Source organism: Crinia signifera, chromosome 7 (assembly GCF_055691185.1).
Source record: "Crinia signifera chromosome 7, ASM5569118v1, whole genome shotgun sequence".
NCBI classification, from domain to species: Eukaryota; Metazoa; Chordata; class Amphibia; order Anura; family Myobatrachidae; genus Crinia; species Crinia signifera.
The window spans coordinates 47,596,105-47,616,816 of NC_139223.1; the positions used below are offsets into that span (position 1 = coordinate 47,596,105).

Consider the following 20,712-nt stretch of genomic DNA (forward strand, 5'->3'; position numbering starts at 1 on the left):
AAGAGAGTGAATGAGAATTTTGGTCGCGTCAGTGGAGAGGAATGGTCTGATGCGTGAGATGTTGCGTAGGTGAAAGCGGCAAGACTGTGAGAGAGCACGAATGTGGGGGGTGAAAGAGAGGGAGGAGTCAATGATGACACCGAGGCAGCGCGTGGACGTGATCTCGGTTTCACCAATGCTGATGGAGATAGTGGGAGAAGAGGGGATGTTCGGGGGATGGAAGATTAGAAGTTCAGTTTTAGCCATGTTTAGTTTCAGGAAGCGTTGGGTCATCCAGGCTGAGATGGCCGTGAGGCATTCGGAGACCTTGGACAGGAGTGATGAAGATAAGTCGGGGGAGGAGAGATAGATTAGGGTATCATCAGCATAAAGGTGGTAATGAAAACCATAGGAGCTGATAAGGGTGCCCAGAGAGGTGGTGTAGAGGGAGAAGAGGAGAGGGCCAAGGACTGACCCTTGGGGAACACCGACTGGCTGGGGGGTAGTAGGAGAGGAGGAGCTCGGAGTGGAGACGGAGAAGGAGCGATCGGAGAGGTATGAGGTGAACCAGGAGAAGACCGTGCCAGTGATGCCAAAGGAGCGGAGGGTGTTGAGCAGGAGAGGGTGGTCAACAGTGTCAAAGGCAGCCGACAGATCAAGCTGGATGAGGATAGAGAAGAGGCCTTTGGATTTAGCCGATAGTAGATCGTTAGTGACTTTGGTCAGGGCAGTTTCAGTGGAATGTAAAGGGCGGAACCCGGATTGGAGGGGGTCTAGAATGGAGTTAGCAGTAAGTTGGCTTAGGAGACGATTATAGGTCAGACGTTCTAGGAGTTTGGAGGCAAAAGGGAGGAGGGAGATGGGCCTGTAGTTGGATGGAGAGTTGGGGTCCAGATTTGTTTTTTTGAGAATTGGGGAGACAAGAGCGTGTTTGAAGGAGGAAGGGAAGATCCCAGAGGATAGGGAAAGATTAAAGAGGTGAGCCAGGTGAGAGCAGACTGATGGACTGAGACGACGGATAATATTGGAGGGGATAGGATCGAGCGGGCAGGTGGAGGGAGAAGCGGATTGAAGGATAGAGTGGACTTCAGCAGCAGTGGTGGGGTAAAATGAGGACAGGGGTTGGAAGGAGGGGAGTGGAGATGTAGGAGGGGAGGAGGGAGAGGGTGAGGTCATGGCAGCAGTGATGGCAGTCCTGAGAGAGGAGATTTTGGTTGAAAAGTAGGTAGCAAAATCAGCGGCTACGATGGAGGACGGAAGAGCTGGAGGAGGGGGGGAGAGCAAGGAGTTGAAGGTGGCGAAGAGCCTGCGGGGATTGGATGATTGGGAAAGGATGAGGGACTTAAAGTAGGATTCCTTGGCCAGAGCAAGGGCAGAGCTGAAGGAGGAAAGAATGAATTTGAAATGGAGATAATCCGCAAGGGAGCGTGATTTCTTCCAGAAGCGCTCAGCAGTGCGAGAGCACTTTTTAAGGAATCGGGTGATAGGTGAGTGCCACGGTTGGGGGTTGGAGCATCGAAGGGGGATAGAGGAGGGAGGGCAGGCAGAGTCCAATGCCGAAGATAGGGTGTCATTATAGAGGGAGGCAGCGAGGTTCGGGCAGGACATGAGGGCGATTGGGGCGAGAAGAGGACACAGCGTGTTTGAGAAGGCAGCAAGATCAAGTGTGTTGACGTTATGCCGTGAGACAATGCGCTTGGGAGGGGGGGTGGGAGAGGGGGAAGCAGTGAGGGAGAAGGAGATGAGGTGATGGTCAGAAAGAGGAAAAGCTGAGATAGTGTAGTCAGTAAGGGAACAAGAGCGAGAGAAGACGAGATCGAGGGAGTGTCCTTGGATGTGGGTGGGAGAGGTAGTCCACTGAGATAGGCCAAGAGAGGAGCAGAGAGAGAGGAGTTTGGAGGTGCCAGGATCAGCGGGGTTATCCAAGGGGATGTTAAAGTCACCAAGAATGACAGATGGCAGGTCAGAGGAGAGGAAGTGTGGAAGCCAGGCGGCGAAGTTGTCAAGAAATTGGGAGAGAGGGCCAGGGGGCGGTAGATTGCAGCGACACGGAGGTGGTAGGGGTAGTATAGACGGATAGAGTGAGACTCAAAGGAGGAGAAAAGGAGAGAGGGTTCAGGGTGAATGACACTGTGGGTGCATGAGGCTGAGAGGAGAAAACCCACACCACCACCTTGGCGACCGTCAGGCCTGGGAGTGTGAGAGAAAGAGAGGCCACCGTGGGAGAGAGCAGCTGGAGAGACAGAATCAGAGGTGGAGAGCCAGGTCTCGGTGATAGCAAGGAGGTGGAATGCTCTAGAGATGAATAGGTCATGGATGGCAGGGAGTTTGTTGCAGATGGATCTGGCGTTCCATAGTGCACAGGAAAGAGGGGGGGTGGGTTGTGTATTTATGTGGATAAGGTTTTTGGGATTGCAGAAGCGAGGGGGGGTCATTGGGAGGGTGGGGGTGCGGGGGCGAGTGGTCAGGATAGGTATGGGATGGGAGGGGGGAGGAGCAGTTGGAGAAAGTGAAGTTGAGAGATTAACAGCCATGAGGAACCGAAGGTGAGAGGGTAGGTTAGTGAAAGCAGACAGAGGGATTTGGGAGGACAGACAGCGTCTGTAGTAGATTTGGTAGAAAACAGAGTGAGAGAGAAGGTAACAGGCAAGGAACTACTGTCAGAGAGGAGACCAGTGGGTAAAATCAGGTTGATTGAGTAATCCAATTAAGTATGAAACAACAACAAGTGAGAGAATGAAGGGAACAGAGAAGGTCAGAAGTGAGGCAAATGTGAGCAGGCGTGAAGAGGGAAACAGAGTGCAATAAATGTGTGGCAAAGATAAGAGAAAATAATAGTGAATGAGTAAAATGAAATACAATGTTTGGAAAGATATAGATACAATGAATTAAATGTCAAAATTGAGCAACAGGTTACAATAGGATAGAAAGAAGATGAATATATTACAATAAAACAGAATATGAAAATTTAGTGTTTTAGTGTTCAAACTCACCTTTTCAGTATTCTAACTCACCTGCTTCAGTTTCCAACTCACTTAGGTAATCAAGCTTCACTTTAGTATGCAAGCTTCTCTCTCAATGAGCGAGCTCCCAAATGAGCTCTGCCCCTCCTTATATAGTATGTCAGGCCCCTGTTACACTCAGCTCCTCCCCCTAATCTTCCTTGCCCTGTCCCCCTTTAGTGTCAACCCTATGATCCATACCCTTGCAAAGAAACTGAAGCCCTGTCCACCTTCTTCCTGTCAACCCTATGATCCTTACCCTTGCAAAGAAACGGAAGATTATAATTTTATATCTAAAATCAGGGTTGCCGACTTTTGAAAGCTCCTCTCCGGGAGAAGCCCGGAGAGGAGACTTTCAGCAGGAGTTCCGGGGGCAGGGGCTTAAGCGTGATGTCATAAAGCCCCGCCCCCATGAAGGAAAATTACCCAGTTTGCCAATCTCCGAGGGGGCGGGGCTAAATGACGCAATTATGACCCTTAGCCCCGCCCCCTCCCCTGAGATCGGCAGATAAGGTTATTTAAACGCCGCGGTCAGGGGTGGGGGAAGCCGCAATCTGTGGGGGGAGCGGGGGTCCCCCAGAATCCGGGAGGGTTGCCCACCTTTCCGGGGGGCCGGAAGGGTGACCCAATTTTCGGGACCCTCCCGGCCATTCCAGGAGGGTAGGCAACCCTGTCTAAAGTGTTTGTTATTTCCTTGTCTATGAATATATAATAATAATAATAATAATATATAATGCAACTTTTTCTTTAGCAGGAGAGTTCCTCAGCTCATGTCATGTTTCCATTCCCCTTGAAGCCCTGCGACCTTGAAGCGTGGAACATAAGAAGAGGAATGGTGGCTGCAGGGACGGAATGTGTGTATTGCACATGCTATGGGGAACTGGCAATACACAGGCCCCTCAGCAGAAGAGACAGAGCTGGGCAGCTTTAGGAGGGGGTGGTGGTAAGACTTCTATTTAAGGCAGTTAGTATTAAAGCAGGGAGTGATAACAATCTTCTTACTTGTGCAAGATGAGGAAGATCTCCCGGTTCCGTACAGTTACTGTATGTCATTAGTTCGGCAGGTTCCAAAAGACTCGACTTGAACTTTTCCTATATAATACTGTAATGTTCCTGTGTCATCAGCGATAGGTACAGTTAAACAATCGTAGGAATTTCCGCATTCTGGAATAGCTGCGCAGCAAATTGGGTCAGCATATATATGGTGCGAATGGTGCGTATGCTTAACGTATATATAACTAGCCATTCCGCATAATTTATAAACACACCTGTAATATGAACCTTTCTACAGCAGAATGTGAATGTGGAAGGTGTTATACCGAATGTGCAAAGGCAGATGGGCAGGGGTGACTGGGTCTAAGCGGCACCAGTATGGACCTCCAAACCTGATCTGAGCAGACCACATGGAGGCCTAGTACTGCTAGTGCCTTCATTGCTAACTGAGAAAGAGCACCATATTTATTTACTAACAGTTTCTTATATAGTGCACACCTAGGGGGTTATTCTAATTTGTGTATGCGCAGGGGAGCGATGTTGAGCGCCTGTGCATACACATTTATGCGCATATGCAGATGCTGGGTGCGAGCAGGTGGGGGGGGGGGTGGCTGTGTGTGTGTGTGTGTGTGGGGTGGCGGTGAGGGGTCGAACCAATCGGAACGTCCAGCATTTCATGGGCGGTCTGATGAAAACGCTGGGCATTCCCAAGGTAATTCACCAGTGATGCAGGTGCAGGGGGCGGGCATACATATATAGATATGTGTGTGTGTGTATACAAGCGATACACATCACTTATATACGGTAGTTGGCTGGGTATAAGGCCATAGATTCTAAGCTCATTTGAGCAGATTCTCTTCCTAGAAGATTCTTTCACCAACGGTTGAATACCTCTGATACAGTATATATGAGACTAGGTGATTCATCGCGCCCTACGGGCGCTCTTCACACCATCGTAGGGGGCTACGCCCCATTAAAATGAAAACCGTGTATCGCAAGGAGAGGCTCCTTTAGGAGCCCGGTCCCTGCGTCCATCAGGTTTTTGCATGAAGGGGTGTTACAATGGAGTGTGAAAAGTACCTTTTATCCGTTGGTGGTATAGTGCTGGGCTGGTGTGGCAGACATGCAGCTTAGAGAGGAGGTTGGCCACAGTAGTTGTGAGGCAGTAGGGGGTGTCAGGCAGCTGTCTCAGGCAGCCGGTAGTGGCATGCATCGGCCACAGTAGTTTGGCAGCAGGAGGGGGTGCCAGGCAGCGGGTGCAGGCATCAGCCACAGTAGTAGTGCAGCCAGAAGGTGTGGCAGGCGGCGTCTGCAGGCTAGGGGGGGTGTCAGGCAGCGGGCGCAGGCAAGCGGTGCTGGCAGGAGGGAGTGTGAGGCAGCGGGCGCAGTGAAAAGTCGGCTTGCAGGGCTGAGCGTCGGGTTGGCAGCAGGCGCACGGCACAGTCTGTGCGGAGCGTATTCCCGCGAGAGTTGCTGTGATGACGCGCCCTGCCCTGAGCGCAGGAGCCGGGGCAGAGGGACCGGTACCGTGTTTGCATTATTGGTGCGTTAATGTGTGCGTTATTGCGGGGGGGGGGGGGTTTAGGTTGGCTGGCGTGCAGGGTTGGTGATGTCATGCCCCCACAGTGGCAGAGACACATATGCCCCCACAGTGGCAGAGACACATATGCCCCCACAGTGCCAGAGACACATATGCCCCCACAGTGCCAGAGACACATATGCCCCCACAGTGCCAGAGACACATATGCCCCCACAGTGCCAGAGACACATATGCCCCCACAGTGCCAGAGACACATATGCCCCCACAGTGCCAGATACACATATGCCCCCACAATGCCAGATACACATATGCCCCCAAAGTGCCAGATATTCTCCCACAGTGCCAGAGACACATATGCCCCCACAGTGCCATATATGCCCCCACAGTGCCAGATACACATATGCCCCCACAATGCCAGATATTCCCCCACAGTGCAAAATACACACATGCCCCCACAGTGCCAGAAACACATATACCCCAGTGCCAGAATTTGCAACTCACCATTGTTGCTTTCTCAACTCCATCTGCTGCTGCTGGGGGAGGGGGGGCGGGGGAGAGCGCAGTACATGCCCCTCCTGCCCACACCCTGCAGCCCCAGTCCGGTGCAGGCCGCGCACCTCCTCCAGCTCTCCTGCGCTGGCCGCTGCTTCCAGAATCCAGAACACGGCCGCGGCTACAGGAAAATGGCCGCCGGCCTCCTGCACTGAGGACATGTCCTCAGTGCAGGGGTCCGGCGGCCATTTTCCTGTGGCCGCGGCCGTGTTCTGGAAGACGCGGCCAGCACAGGAGACCTGGGTCTGTCACTGTGTCAGGTGGGGGCGGCAGGCAGCAGCTTGCTGGGTTTGCTTCAGCGTGGGCTGGTGAGGCTGCCAGCTGATCCATGCGGGTGTGGGGACATCCCTTGCACGGGGCATAGAGCCTGGGCTGGCCGGAGATCGAGGCTGTGGGGGGCGGGCGTGGTGTGTAGGCGGGGGGCGGGCTTAGGTGTGCGGGCATTGCAATTGGTGGGCGAGGAGGGGGCGGATTGCGTCTGGACCCTTGATTTGTGCAGGCATCATCTGCCTGCCGGTGTTTGGCTCAGGCTGCCGTAGAGCCTGGCCTGTGTAGAGAGAGCTTGTGGATGGTGTGGGGGGTGCGGTGTGTAGCCGTGGGGCGGGGTTTGGAGGTGTATGGGCGGTAGTGGTGTGTAGGACATAGCTGGCGTGTAGAATCTTAGAGCCCTTGGTTTGCAGTGTGGATAACGGTGGACGGGCCTGTCAATCACCCGTGGAACCCCGCCCACCGTTCCCTACACTGCTTTGAGTGACGGATCTGGCTAAATATATAAGAGATATATAAATACATATATATCATACCTCCCAACTTTTCATATCTCTAAAGAGGGACAGTGGCCTAGCGGGAAGGGGGTGTGGCCTATACTCACGGTGCTGCCGCGAGGCCATGCCCCACTTTTGCCGCTGTGGGCCACTTTTGCCGCTGTGGGGGCATGCCCAGCCATGCCCCCAGCCCCTCTGGCTACAGAAATGCAAGCGCACAGCATCTATTCTTTTGTGACGGGGGGGCTCCCAACTGGCCACCTCCACCACCCCCCACCCCCACGCCGCGGGACACTGCCAGCCGCGGAAGGGATGCAGGAACGTCCCAAAAACCAGGATGGGACAGTTGGGACGGGACAGTTGGGAGGTATGTATATAATATACATACTGTATATACACACAAACACACACAAGCACACTGGAATTGCCCTAATATCTCTAATGTTCCATAGTGTGTGCCACTGTACAACATATTTTAGATCATAAACAGACCTAAAATTAATTGTTCGGTAATAATAGATCAGTTGAAAGCTGTAACTCAATGCCGGGAGTCTCACAAAGCTCTGTGTAGGCCGTCAAAATGAAACCACCTTCCTTCCTTTTCCCCATGGGACCCCTGTCAGAGCTTTGTATCACCAGCATTCAGTACATTATGATTGGAGCACTGCGGGAACATTATATTAAAAGCTTAATACAAATGCTTCAACTTAAATGAAAGAAAAAGTGGGGGAAAGTACCACTCAGTTAACTCATAAGGAAATGATCCCTGGATATTAATTCATGCCATTATAATTAAAATTCCCCTTTAAGCAAAACTCAGCAAGTTGAACCATCGTAGGTAATGTAGCAGCGTCGTTAGAAGTAAGCAGAGAGCTGTCAAAGGTGATGACAGAGCTCAGTTGGTAAATAACAAACTTTGCCCCAGGGCCAGGCTCTGCCAAGACTTTAATATGAGGTAGCATCTGTCAATCAATCTGCAATGCTAAACACTGTCCTATCCATGCTTATGTAACAGCCAGCATTGGGGTCCTAATACCAAGTCACCCAAATCTACCAGCTAATGATGCTCAGGCAGAGAAGCTCCCCATAGCATTGATCAAGCACATTCTAAAATGCGACTGGGGAAGCTGATTGGTTGCTATGTGCAAATACCCAATCTTTACAAGGTTTGATACATTCCCCCCTTTGTTACAACACCATAACTCCTGTGTAAAACATTTGCAAATATTGGTGTCTCCTATTCAGGAGATAATTAGAAGCTTGTGGAGAAATACATCATGGCGCCCTCTGGGAATTCCTATAATAAGTGACAGGATATTTAATTTGTTTGTTTCAAAGCTTAGTTTCCACTGCAGTTCCGCACTCTGTCAGTAGGGGGCCTAGTCTGTGTATAGCCCTCCTTTAAGAGGAGTATGGGTCAGAGTTGACTGTCGACATACATTAGGTCGAGCACTATGGTGTGTACACACGTTAGATGTGCCTTAAGATCCTATCCACGATCTGATCAGATAGGATCGTGGATAGGATCTTAAGGCACATCCGATTTGCATCCTATCTTGACTATATAGTGCAGATCTGCACTATATAGACAAGGCAGCCAAGACTTTCTGGCTTCCGATACGTGAACGCGCATCGGGATCGGATCAGGATCGCAAGGGTTAAAACCCTTGCGATCTGCATCCGATGCTGATCTGATGTTGACTATATCGTCAACATCGGAAAGGAAATCGGACCGTGTGTACACAGCAAAAGGATGACACATGAAATAAGTCGACCTGGCTAAGGTCAACAGTTTCGAAAGTTTGACAGAAGCATTAGTTCGACAATGTGAAAGTCAACAGTCAGAAGGTCGACTTTCTAGAGCGCAGTATGGTCGATGGTCAATAGGTCAACGGTAAATAGGTCTACCAAACTGACTATGGGTTCAGCCTCTCTAGAGAACTGCGGCCCGGGCCTTCACAACAGACCACAGTTTATTGGCCTATTCCCAACCAGGGATACTTGTACCCTTGGGGGTACTCTGAAGACTAATAGGGGGTACTTGGAAATATTGATAATGGCAGAAGAAGAAGAAGACGTAGTCTCCTGATGGTGGAAGAAGTCTCACATTGCAGTGGAGATGAACCGTTAGGTCACTTCCGGTTCTGTCTGCAGCGTCATCAGCGTCTCCATGTGCTTTTGCCTGACCAGCAATCCATTGGGAGCTACCCGCGCTGTTGTCAGACATCAGCGATCATCTGGAGGAAGCAGCCGCTTTAATCCTACAGGCATTATAGAGTTAGCGGAAACCCCAGAGACAGTACATAGCCAGCGGCCAGACATAGAGGGACCCGGTTCCTGACTGCACTCACTTCCGCTCCAATTATTAGTACTGTGGATATTTCAAAATGAGAGGAGGGGTACTCATAAATGGAAAGCCTACTCAAGGAGATAAAAAAGTTTTCCCGAGCCTACCAAACTGAGCATGGGTTTCTCCACTCTAGAGCACTGCGCCCTGGGCCTACCAAACTGACATGGTTTCCTCCACTCTAGAGCACTGTGCCCCATGCCTACCAAACTGACCATGGGTTCCGCCACTCTAGAGCACTGCACCCCAGACCTACCAAACTGACCATGGGTTCCGCCACTCTAGAGCACTGCTCCCCGGGCCTACCAAACTGACCATGGGTTACGCCACTCTAGAGCACTGTGCCCCAGGCCTGCCAAACTGACCATGGGTTACGCCACTCTAGAGCACTGTGCACCGGGCCTACCAAACTGACCATGGGTTCCGCCAATCTAAAGCACTGCGCACCGGGCCCACCAAACTGACCATGGGTTCCGCCACTCTAGAGCACTGCGCCCCGGGCCTACCAAACTGATTACGAGTTTAGTCACTCTAAAACTTTTTAGCCCAGGCCCAACAAACTGACCATGTGTTCCACCATTCCAGAGCACTGCGACACAGCCACGCTCCCAAGCAACACTTTGAAGATATGCAACATCTATGGAGGGGGCCGAAAATTCCCGGCATAAAGAGGCCATACTACTCCTTTTGTTTCAGGGCTGGCAAATCTTCATGGCTCCCATGATTGGAGGCACATCTGCCTCCACATCTTGGTTCAAAATCTGATTTTTTTTCGTAGGGATTAAACATCTAATAATATATTTGAATTACAGCAACTTAAACAAAGTGGAGAACACTTCAAAGAGTGCAATAAATCCAAAATGAGCCGTTTTTTATATATAAAGTGTACAGGGTGTGGAGTCTGAGGACACTGCTCAATCTGCTCCCATTCCCTGTACATACCTTTCCACTACTGCAGAAGTCAACATAGACTGGCATGAGGAAGGGCCCACACAGATAGCTCACAAGGGGCCCCTCCTTGGATATTGGGCATATGATAATGGCTTAAATAACAAATGATATTAAAAACCCTACAAAAATCAATGAGTATTTAAATTGGGCTATGTAATACTGGTTTTCTTCAAATGAGCACTACATTCTATTCTATTCTACATAATGTTGGCTGTAAATCGGAATTCAGATATACTGGCCAACTACGCAGCAGCACAATCTCTTCTGTTAAAATGTATTTACTTTTAAAAGTCGCATTTAATAGAATACAGTCCTTTTTAGACCACTCATCTAATGTTTACTCATGTGCTTCCGGCAGCAGAGCAAATCAGCAGGTGAGTAATGTGTCAGTAAGGGCTGGTCTTTATGTGACCAGAGGCAGTGACATGATGTGAGAAGGGGGTATGGAGGCAGCAGGAAGCCACAGACTGAAAGTTATATAGTGGAAGGAGCAAGACCCCAGAAGCACAGAGTATATCAGGAGATGAATTATGTGTTATTGTGGCATGATGTGAGGAGGAATATGGGGGCAGCAGGAGCCACAGACAGAGTTATATAGTGAGAAGGAATTTCCAGCGGCACAGAGTATATCAGGAGGCGAGTGATGTATCAGTAAGGACAGAATTTCACTTGACAGGGACAGTGACATGTTGCGAGGGGGAATGAGGCAGCATTATTATTGTGAAACTTTATTGCACGCCTGCGTAACCCCTAAAGCTCCTCAGGAGAAGCATACTGTAGGTCAGCAATACGTGGGTAGTGGCTGCTCAATTAGCAGTGTAAAGAGTCACGGGCCTCACGGCCTATCATATAATGAACAATATGTCAGAAAAAACCGTGAGAGGCCATCTTTCAAATTTAAACATCAGTGGAAATCTTGTGTATCTTTTTCACTGCTTGATTGAAGAAGTCTGCGGCATCAGATAAAGTATAGTAGTTAAAGGCAGACAGGCGGATTCTGTTACAGTCCGTCCAGTCATGACAAGCAAATGAATTCCTAGGAGAGAGAGATACGCGATCGGTTTCACCTGACACCTGAGGCAAGGCTCACGGCTTCCTGACAGGGAGCGAAAGGGGGAGCTGATGTACACAGAGTTCCCTGACTGTGCTAAGTACATTCCAGGAACCAGTTGTGGCCGCTGATTTTATCAGAGGTTACAGGCTACTGGGGTATATATAATGAGTGTGTTTTCTGCCGAGTGGAGTAATCTACCTGAAGAACTAAATCCCTCCGACAACAGTATATAGATGTATTATTGACATTTTATATAGAAATCCTCTACCTCAGGCTTGCTGTAATACCAGAGCAACCCAATTTTATAACATTTAAGCCTGCACATGTTGCTCATAACATTCTTCTCCTGTCTACGTGACGTAAAACCCCCTACCCCCCTGCAATACAGACAGTCCTCATCCCCACCAATTCTTCTCCTCTCTACGTGACCTATAACCTCCTACCACCCTGCAATACAGACAGTCCTCATCCCCACCAATTCTTCTCCTGTCTACGTGACGTATAACCCCCTACCACCCTGCGATACAGACAGTCCTCATCCCCACCAATCCTTCTCCTGTCTACGTGACCTATAACCCCCTACCACCCTGCGATACAGACAGTCCTCATCCCCACCAATCCTTCTCCTCTCTATGGCCCTTATTCAGATCTGATCGCAGTACAAATTTGTTCTCAAAATGGACAAAACCATGTGCACTGCAGGTGGGGCAGATTTAACATGTATAGAGAGAGTTTGATTTGTTTGAGTTATTTTGTTTCTGTACAGGGTAAATACTGGCTGAATTATTTTTACACTGCAATTGAGATTTCAGTTTCAACACACCCCACCCAAATGTACCTCTCTCTGCACATGTTACATCTGCCCCACCTGCAGTGCACATGGTTTTGCCCGTTTTGAGAACAAATTTGTACTGCGATCAGATCTGAATAAGGACCTATGTGACCTATAACCTCCTACCACCCTGCAATAGACGGTCCTCATCCCCACCAATTCTTCTCCTGTCTACGTGATGTATAACCCCCTACCACCCTGCGATACAGACAGTCCTCATCCCCACCAATCCTTCTCCTGTCTACGTGGCCTATAACCCCCTACCACCCTGCGATACAGACAGTCCTCATCCCCACCAATCCTTCTCCTCTCTACATGACCTATAACCTCCTACCACCCTGCGATACAGACAGTCCTCATCCCCACCAATTCTTCTCCTGTCTACGTGACGTATAACCCCCTACCACCCTGCGATACAGACAGTCCTCATCCCCATCAATTCTTCTCCTCTCTACGTGACCTATAACCCCCTACCACCCTGCGATACAGACAGTCCTCATCCCCACCAATTCTTCTCCTCTCTACGTGGCCTATAACCCCCTACCACCCTGCGATACAGACAGTCCTCATCCCCACCAATTCTTCTCCTCTCTACGTGACCTATAACCTCCTACCACCCTGCAATACAGACAGTCCTCATCCCCACCAATTCTTCTCCTCTCTATGTGACCTATAACCTCCTACCACCCTGCAATACAGACAGTCCTCATCCCCACCAATTCTTCTCCTCTCTATGTGACCTATAACCTCCTACCACCCTGCGATACAGACAGTCCTCATCCCCACCAATACTTCTCCTGTCTACGTGACGTATAACCCCCTACCACCCTGCAATACAGACAGTCCTCATCCCCACCAATTCTTCTCCTCTCTACGTGGCCTATAACCCCCTACCACCCTGCGATACAGACAGTCCTCATCCCCACCAATTCTTCTCCTCTCTACGTGACCTATAACCCCCTACCACCCTGCGATACAGACAGTCCTCATCCCCACCAATTCTTCTCCTGTCTACGTGACGTATAACCCCCTACCACCCTGCGATACAGACAGTCCTCATCTCCACCAATTCTTCTCCTGTCTACGTGACGTATAACCCCCTACCACCCTGCGATACAGACAGTCCTCATCCCCACCAATTCTTCTCCTCTCTACGTGACCTATAACCCCCTACCACCCTGCGATACAGACAGTCCTCATCCCCACCAATTCTTCTCCTCTCTAAGTGACCTATAACCCCCTACCACCCTGCGATACAGACAGTCCTCATCCCCACCAATTCCTCTCCTGTCTACGTGACGTATAACCCCCCTACCACCCCAGTTTTTCTCCTTTCTATGTGAGGTATAAGCTCCTACCATCCTGACAATCCAATAGTGACTCCTAGATACCTTTCATCTACCAAGTTGCGCCATGCTAGAAGGGCTGTTTAACGTGAAAAGAGGCTAGCCAGTACATGTACATGTCCGTATAAATATTTTTTAACCTACTAGAATGCTGCTGAATCTGCCTCCTTCCTCTTAAAGACATCAGAGTTGGAAAACAGGGATGTCAGCGAAGGTTTGATAAGAGAAGCGTAAAAGAAAACATATTTATAAGTATGCATTTCTGGAACTGACAGATGGACATGACAGATCGGAGGGTCACCCAGATACAAGCAAGAACATCATGAGGTGAGTATCTCATAGCCAGCGTATCATATTTTCATGGCTGCAATCGAGGTGATGGTGAAGGGGTTAATCTTCCCCCATTCACCCCATCTCTACAGTAGTGTGACGTCAAGGACTCTATAAAGAACATCAAGACAAAGCCATGTACGTGTCGTCAGCAGCAGCTCCAATATCACTCAGAGCTATGGGCCAGTGTAAGCGCGGCAAGCACAATGCTATAGATTAAGTAACACATCCAGTTTCTCAAGTGACTTAGCATCCACCTGTATACAGAGGAACTTTATCCTGCATTCATCAGCAGAGCAGCCTATTCAGGAGCGACTAGCTCATTTTTTAAAGGAACACTAATATAATAAAGAAACATATTTGTCAAAGGTGTATAGTGGAGTGTATGACAGGGGGCAGTATCTGTATATAATGGGTAGATAAGGAAACACTCTATGGGGTGTTGCCCGTAGCAACTAGTTATATTCTATCTCTTATTTTCCAGTGTGCTAAATAAATAAGAAGTAGAATCTGATTGGTTGCTATGGGCTACAACAATCTTCAATAGAACTCCCATCTTAATAAATTTACCACTATGGGGTATATTCAATTAGTGTTGGATCCGATCGGACGCTACCTATTCAAATCAGCGGCCAGATTCGGCTGTCGGATTTGGTCGCTGATTGCTGTTCACCCGGCCGGTGCTGGGACCAGGTGAGCAGCGGGAGTCAGACGGGAGGCAGACAGTAGGCGGACAGCAGCCGGGGCGGCGAAGAGCTGGCGCTGTCCTCCCTGCCTCAATCTCGTTTTTTGTAGAGTCGGATTGAGCTTGTCGGAAATGGGGCCAAAACCTGTCGGATTTGGACGCGTTTCCAAAAAAAGCAGTTGAATTGGCAGCCATTCCGACAGGTTGGAGCATTCCGACCTGTCGGAAGAAAACAGCTCATTGAATAGGTCGGAACCATTTCTGACTAGATGGCAGTTCCGATTGCAATTGAATACCCCCTATGTCTGCAAAAAAATCAAGGAAAATAACCAAACAAAAAACAGAGTTTTTTCTTTTTTTGAAAAGGAAAAGGTTCAATGGAAATCCCCTGCAGCCACAAAAGAACCATGATGCCTAGGTTCTGCGCATATAAGTCAAATCTGACCGTATTTATAAATGGATATGGCCTTATTCTGAGGGGCTCATTATGTTGATGTTGGACGCAGCTGAGAATTTATTTTGCTGCTACTGCGCATGCGTCTGAGTGGCACCACGCATTGTTACATCCCAACTGTCTCTGTACAGCAATGCAGTACTGATGTTAGACACATGTACGCAGAAGTATCCTGGAAATATGGTGGCTGGAAGGCAGAGGATGGTCCGCCTTATGGGAGTGTCACTGAGCTGGCTGCGTACACAGGTGCTAATTTTTTTTTTTAGGGAGTCCGAGGTGTGCTCCCACCACCAGTGCTGTGCCTAAACACGTGCATAGGGGGTCGTGTGTTCGAGTGGACCCTCTCCCAAAGGAGAAGGGCGCCGTAACTCCCCTAACCCCTGTCAGCCATAAGGCCGAAGAGGGAAAAGAAGGGATCGGTGGGTCCTCTTCGCCGGAGCTCAGAGAGACCCTCTTTCCTCAACCGCCGGAAGGGTCAGGACGGTGAGTCCTCCGCACTCGAAGGTTTGGAGAGACCCGCATCAGGCTTCCCTCCGCCTTGTGGCTCGGGGTCGCCCTCGAGGGGAACCGAAGCTCTCCCCAAAAGGATGAGAGCTTCGGTCCATTGGGGAGTAAATGGTTCATAAGTGTCAAACACACAACCCAAAAAAACAGGTGACACACTACAGAAAACGTGGAAAAGTGCACGAACGTGGAGAGAGAAGAGAACAGTAGGGCTAGTGCAAGTTTCAATGGTGCGAGTGATGGTTGCATCCTAGACAAACCAATTGGTGTTAAGGTGTCTACAGATGCCATCTCGGTCCAGGCATAGCCACTTGCACATTTGCATGTTTGCTTTACCAAGTCACAAGTGCGACTACGGCATAAGACCCTACAGAAGGCAAGTCCAAACTGTGGCCCTCTGGCTGTTGTGAAACTACACATCCCAGCATGCCTTTCCATCGTTTTAGCATTCCTGAATAGCAAAACTGTGGCAAGGCATGATGGGAATTGTAGTTTCACAACAACTGGAGGGCCATAGTTTGGACATGCCTGCCCTACAGCGTTCGCAGCTGCCAGCGATTGAGAGTCAGCCCCATAATTTGCAGCTGAGATCTGTCCAACCAGGCACGTTACAGAGCAAGAGATTATGCTATTATTAGTTTACATGGACCTGTCATCTAATCATGCAGTAAAGGCATCCATACTTAAGGCAAAATTAGTATTCATGAGAATTCATAATGAATGATTTGAATATTCAGAACAATGCAGCTAATCATTTACCTAGGAGGCATTACTATTTGGGCCAGCTATCATTGGTTCCCAGCATTCTGCGCAGTGGATCTGACCCCCAACTAGCCACCTTCCCTGTGTGTAGCCATGTTTGTAGCCATGAGGTCCATGTTAAACACTTACATTGGTTTGTTTGTATGAAAACGATCTGATAAGGCCTCAGTGTGACCAAATTACTCCTTTGTGTGCTAAAATGTCATAACAGAAAGTGAAAGAAATTTTTGCAGCTACACAAATCTATTTCAAACTTGCTGGATATGGAGAGAGGAAGCTGTGAAGGCAGAGATTGAAGGTGGTAGCAGATAGAGACTGGGGGTGGAGTGGAGCGTACGTGGGCTAAAAACTGTCACAGCTCAAATTGCAGAAGCCATGATTTTGATGGGATTTTAACTAGTAACGATATAAGGTTCAATGGATTTACAATTGAAATTATTTTATACAAGAGTTCAATCAGAGCATATTATGGAATTGTAATAAAGTTATATAACATTTGATTCATCATTTTATTAAAATACAGGCTTACCATGCTATCCCTTTAAAACACAGGTTCTGTGGCTGATTAAAATCATCTGAAAATGCAGACTTAAATTCAGCCAGCCACAGAACCTGTTTAATTCATTAGTGTCCTGGTTTAAAGGGACAGAATGTTAAGCCTATTAATATATACCTCTGCAGCAGCAGCACAATGCTCCAGAGCACTGTATACAGTTGCACAGAGCAGGGTCTCTCTACTGGAGCAAGACATGATTCTGAAACATTGATGACAATCACTCACCGCCATGACAAGCTCAAAGGGGTACTTGTACACCCGCACTGGGGACTGGTATTTCTGCACCATGTTCCTTGCTGGTCCTGGGGTGTCTGTAGGAAAGATAGGGTTATCTGTCAGTCCACTGCTGGCTCCATTATATACTTCACAGATACTGTCCCTGCTACCGAATTCTGGGGGGAAGGGGGGGTGTACTTAGTTCCAAGGCACAAATATATTAGCAAGCAAAACCAGTTCAACTGGGACAATGTCTGGAAAATCATTTGACCTAATGCACAAAGAAGTGTGAGAACAATTTCCACCTGGAGACGTTTGAGTGACAAGCCAGCCGTCCCTGGATGACCAATACGGGGACTCTGGACGACCTGTCATTTACCCGCAGAAATCTTGCTACTTATTCACTATTAATTCACAAGAAGCTGAGACCGACAATGAGGCACAATTGTTGCCTCCACTGTAAGTAAATCAGATCCGGTGAAAAATTCCAAATGTATAATAAATACATTATACCCACATTCTGCAGAGCATTACACCTCCGCAAGTTCGCCGCGTGTGTGTAATATAAAATGCCTGTCAGCCTTCTTCAGGTTACCTGTGTGCTTTTGTAGAGTTGGTGCAATGTAGCTTGCAGCGAACTTATGATCTGTTGTGTAACGTTAGCTGCTATATCTCATATGCATGATCAGAACTAGGCAAATACAGAGCGGTTTGCCTTAGATCGCAATCTCATGTGCTATATTGATAATACAATAAATAGTGTTAAATGGCATTTTATCTACTTATTATAATGACGGTGAGCATCTACTTTCAACCTGCATATCATATAGATTCCATCCACCTAGGGAACAAAGCCTTTGCTCAATGCTTCATTCGAAGTTCATACAATAAATATGAATTGGTCGACACTGTTAAATAGTAATGAATAAGTGCATGGCATAAAAGCCTAATATTGTTATAGGGTTGGACAAAGACTAAGGAGGAAACTATTAGGATACGGTGACACAGGACGTTTTCCAGCTGGGAGGATAAAGGGTTCCTGAGCAGCAGAAACAATGCACAATAGGGAACAGCAGTTTTGGAATGTGACAGCGCGTTTCACCCATCTGCACAGTATCCCTGCTCCTGAGATCTAATTGAGCTTCGCCTTACACACTGTCTGATGGTCAATTCAATCTGCTGTGGTTGCTTCTTATTTCTACAGACTATCCAATGATCTTCAAACTTGGTGGTGCAAGGACTTCACAGGTCATGCTGGGACTTGCAGTTATACAGCATCTACTAGAGCAACACAACGCACTAATTCATGTTAAAAGCATCTGGAGGTCCCATTGCATAAAGAGAACCAGAACATAAAAGCCAGTGAGAAATTACATACAGAATACATAGCCCATACTTACATCGTAGTTGCCTACCCTCCTGCATTCTGCAGGAAATTCCCTGAAATAACAGCAATCTCCCTCTCTCCCTCATTAGTCTAGCAATCTTCCTCATTTCACCTAGCCCACATTACACTGTTATATCATAGTTACCTACCCTCCTGCATTCTGCAGGAGACTCCCTGACATAGCAGCAATCTCCCTCTCTCCCTCTCTCCCTCATTAGTCTAGCAATCTCCCTCATGTCACCTAGCCCACATAACACTGTTACATTTTTTTGAGGGAAAAGGCATGAGAGATAGATACATTTACATTGAATCATCAGCACCATTTCCCAGCACTGTATAGGAGTATAGTATCTCTTACTAACTACTTTGGGGATCATCTACATTTGGATATAAGTCATTTAAAAAGATTCCTCAGATGTAGCAGTACACAGCCACGCTTCTAGGTGCCACGTTCACAATCTCTTTTCACAATCTCTCCATATATGGAACTAGACACGCCCTTTAAGTGGAGCATAAACACACCCCCTCAAAGGGGTGCTTTGCAAAATTCTACTACCAACTATAATCTCCCTGAAACTAGTTTTCAAAAGTAGGCAAGTATGACTTACATCTGTCACTGGAGAAGATATAGGCTGAGCAGGAAAATAAAGATCATCTGGAGTGGAGACAAGTTATAAAAATAAGCAAGAGAACGCACCCCAAGGGTAGACGTGGGGATAACTGTTGAACCTGACAGTGCACTGGGAGAGGCCTCGATTTAATGTTCTATGCATTGAACTTGGCCTATCAGCTTTTTAACCAAAACCTTAGAAAGTAATCTGTCTTCAAAAGATAACTTGAGCATTTACTAGTATATAATAGATTGTACCCCAACTTTCATCTTCGCCATGTCTATGATACGGGGTGTGGATACTCCTGGTCCCTACTTCCAGCACGCAGCTCTCTATTACATTTCAGTATTGGGCTCTCTCGGATACCAGCTGTCATTAGGAAGCATAAACACACTCCGAAGACCAGGCCGCACCACTGGGAAAAACACCTTTCCTTACTTGCTGCTCTTACGTGAACATCTCACCCTGGGGGGTTCACATGTGCGACATTGGTTCTTGAAATAGATGGGAACCCAGGGAGCTGGCAGCTAGATTCCTCCTGGACAGACAGCTAACAGAAAAGCATGTAAACATTCCCAGATTTCCTTACAGTCATCCAAATTGCATGCTGTGTATTGCTAAGAGCCATGACACATCTGTGTTCATTTCACTATATTTCAATAAAAAGTATAGCACAATAACCTGTCAATCAGTCATATGAGCATGTGGGCTGTCTATTCACCGGGAACAAAAGGACATAACCGAGAATCCAGACAATCTATTGTATAGTGACTTTGGTGAGGAACTCGCTCTTTGTGATGTCACTGGTTAACTCCCTAGTCGTGCATGCGAGCACGCGGTACACTCACCAGAAACCAACATTAAGCACTCTAAGGGATCAATTCATTTAGCCGATAGACGGCTTGTTGGTGCGGCACTTATGAGTTTGAAAAAACTCAGGAGCCCAAGGTGTGCTCCCTACCACCAGTGCTGTGCTTAAACACGTGCCAAGGGGGCCGTGCGATCGAGTGGGCTTATCTCCCGAAGGAGATGGGCCCCGTTTTTCCCCTAACCCCTCTCAACCATAAGGCCGAAGAGGGGAAAATAGGGAACGGTGGGTCCTCTTTGCCGAAGCTTAGAGAGACCCTCATTCCTCAACCCTCGGAAGGGTTAGGACGGTGGGTCCTCCGCACCCGAAGGTTTGGAGAGACCCTCAGTGGACTTCCCTCCGCCTTGCGGCTCGGGGTCGTCCTCGGGGGGACCGAAGCTCTCCCCAAAAGGCGAGAGCTTTGGCACATTGGGGGAATGGAAGGCCCGTAAGGGTCGACCACACTACCCAAAAAAACGTGACAAACTACAGAAAACGTGAAAAGTGCACGAACGTAAGAAGAAGAGAAATAAATAATAAAGAGGACCCCAGCCAGAAGGCCGGGGTGGGGGTGTGAAAAATTGGGTACTTATGTAGTATCTGGGCGCCCGATTTAGAAATCGGGTCGGATCGGGCACATCGCATCGCATCGCATGCGACCAAATCGGATGCGATGCGATGCGATGGACCCGATTTTTCCATAGGATTCAATGTTAAAATGGTCTGAGTCCATTTTAACATAGAATTCAATGGGAAAAAGGGGTCCTTTTCATACCCCTACTATCCAAGTGGGCATGGAGTTGGATATAAACCTGTGGCGAGCGTAGCGAGCCACCGAGCCCGAAGCGTGGCGAGCGTAGTGAGCCCCGCGAGGGGACGGTATTCTGTGTCCGCTCGCCACGCTTCGGGCTTGGTGGCTCGCTACGCTCGCCACGCTCGCCACAGGTTTATATCCAACTCCATGCCCACTTGGATAGTAGGGGTATGAAAAGGACCCCTT

The 20,712-nt window shown here is 48.4% G+C and overlaps 1 protein-coding gene across 5 annotated transcripts in view; it reads right to left on the reverse strand.

Annotated features, from left to right (window-relative positions):
* The window catches only part of LOC146020126 (SEC14-like protein 5), a 93,212-nt gene that overhangs the window by 40,770 nt on the left and 31,730 nt on the right, over positions 1-20,712 (reverse strand). For all 5 annotated transcript variants that reach the window (XM_083152986.1, XM_083152983.1, XM_083152984.1 and 2 more), the window contains exon 3: positions 16,877-16,962. In XM_083152986.1, coding sequence (XP_083009112.1) covers positions 16,877-16,939 — 63 coding nt within the window. In that variant the 5' untranslated portion in view covers positions 16,940-16,962. The remainder of the gene's footprint in view (positions 1-16,876; positions 16,963-20,712) is intronic.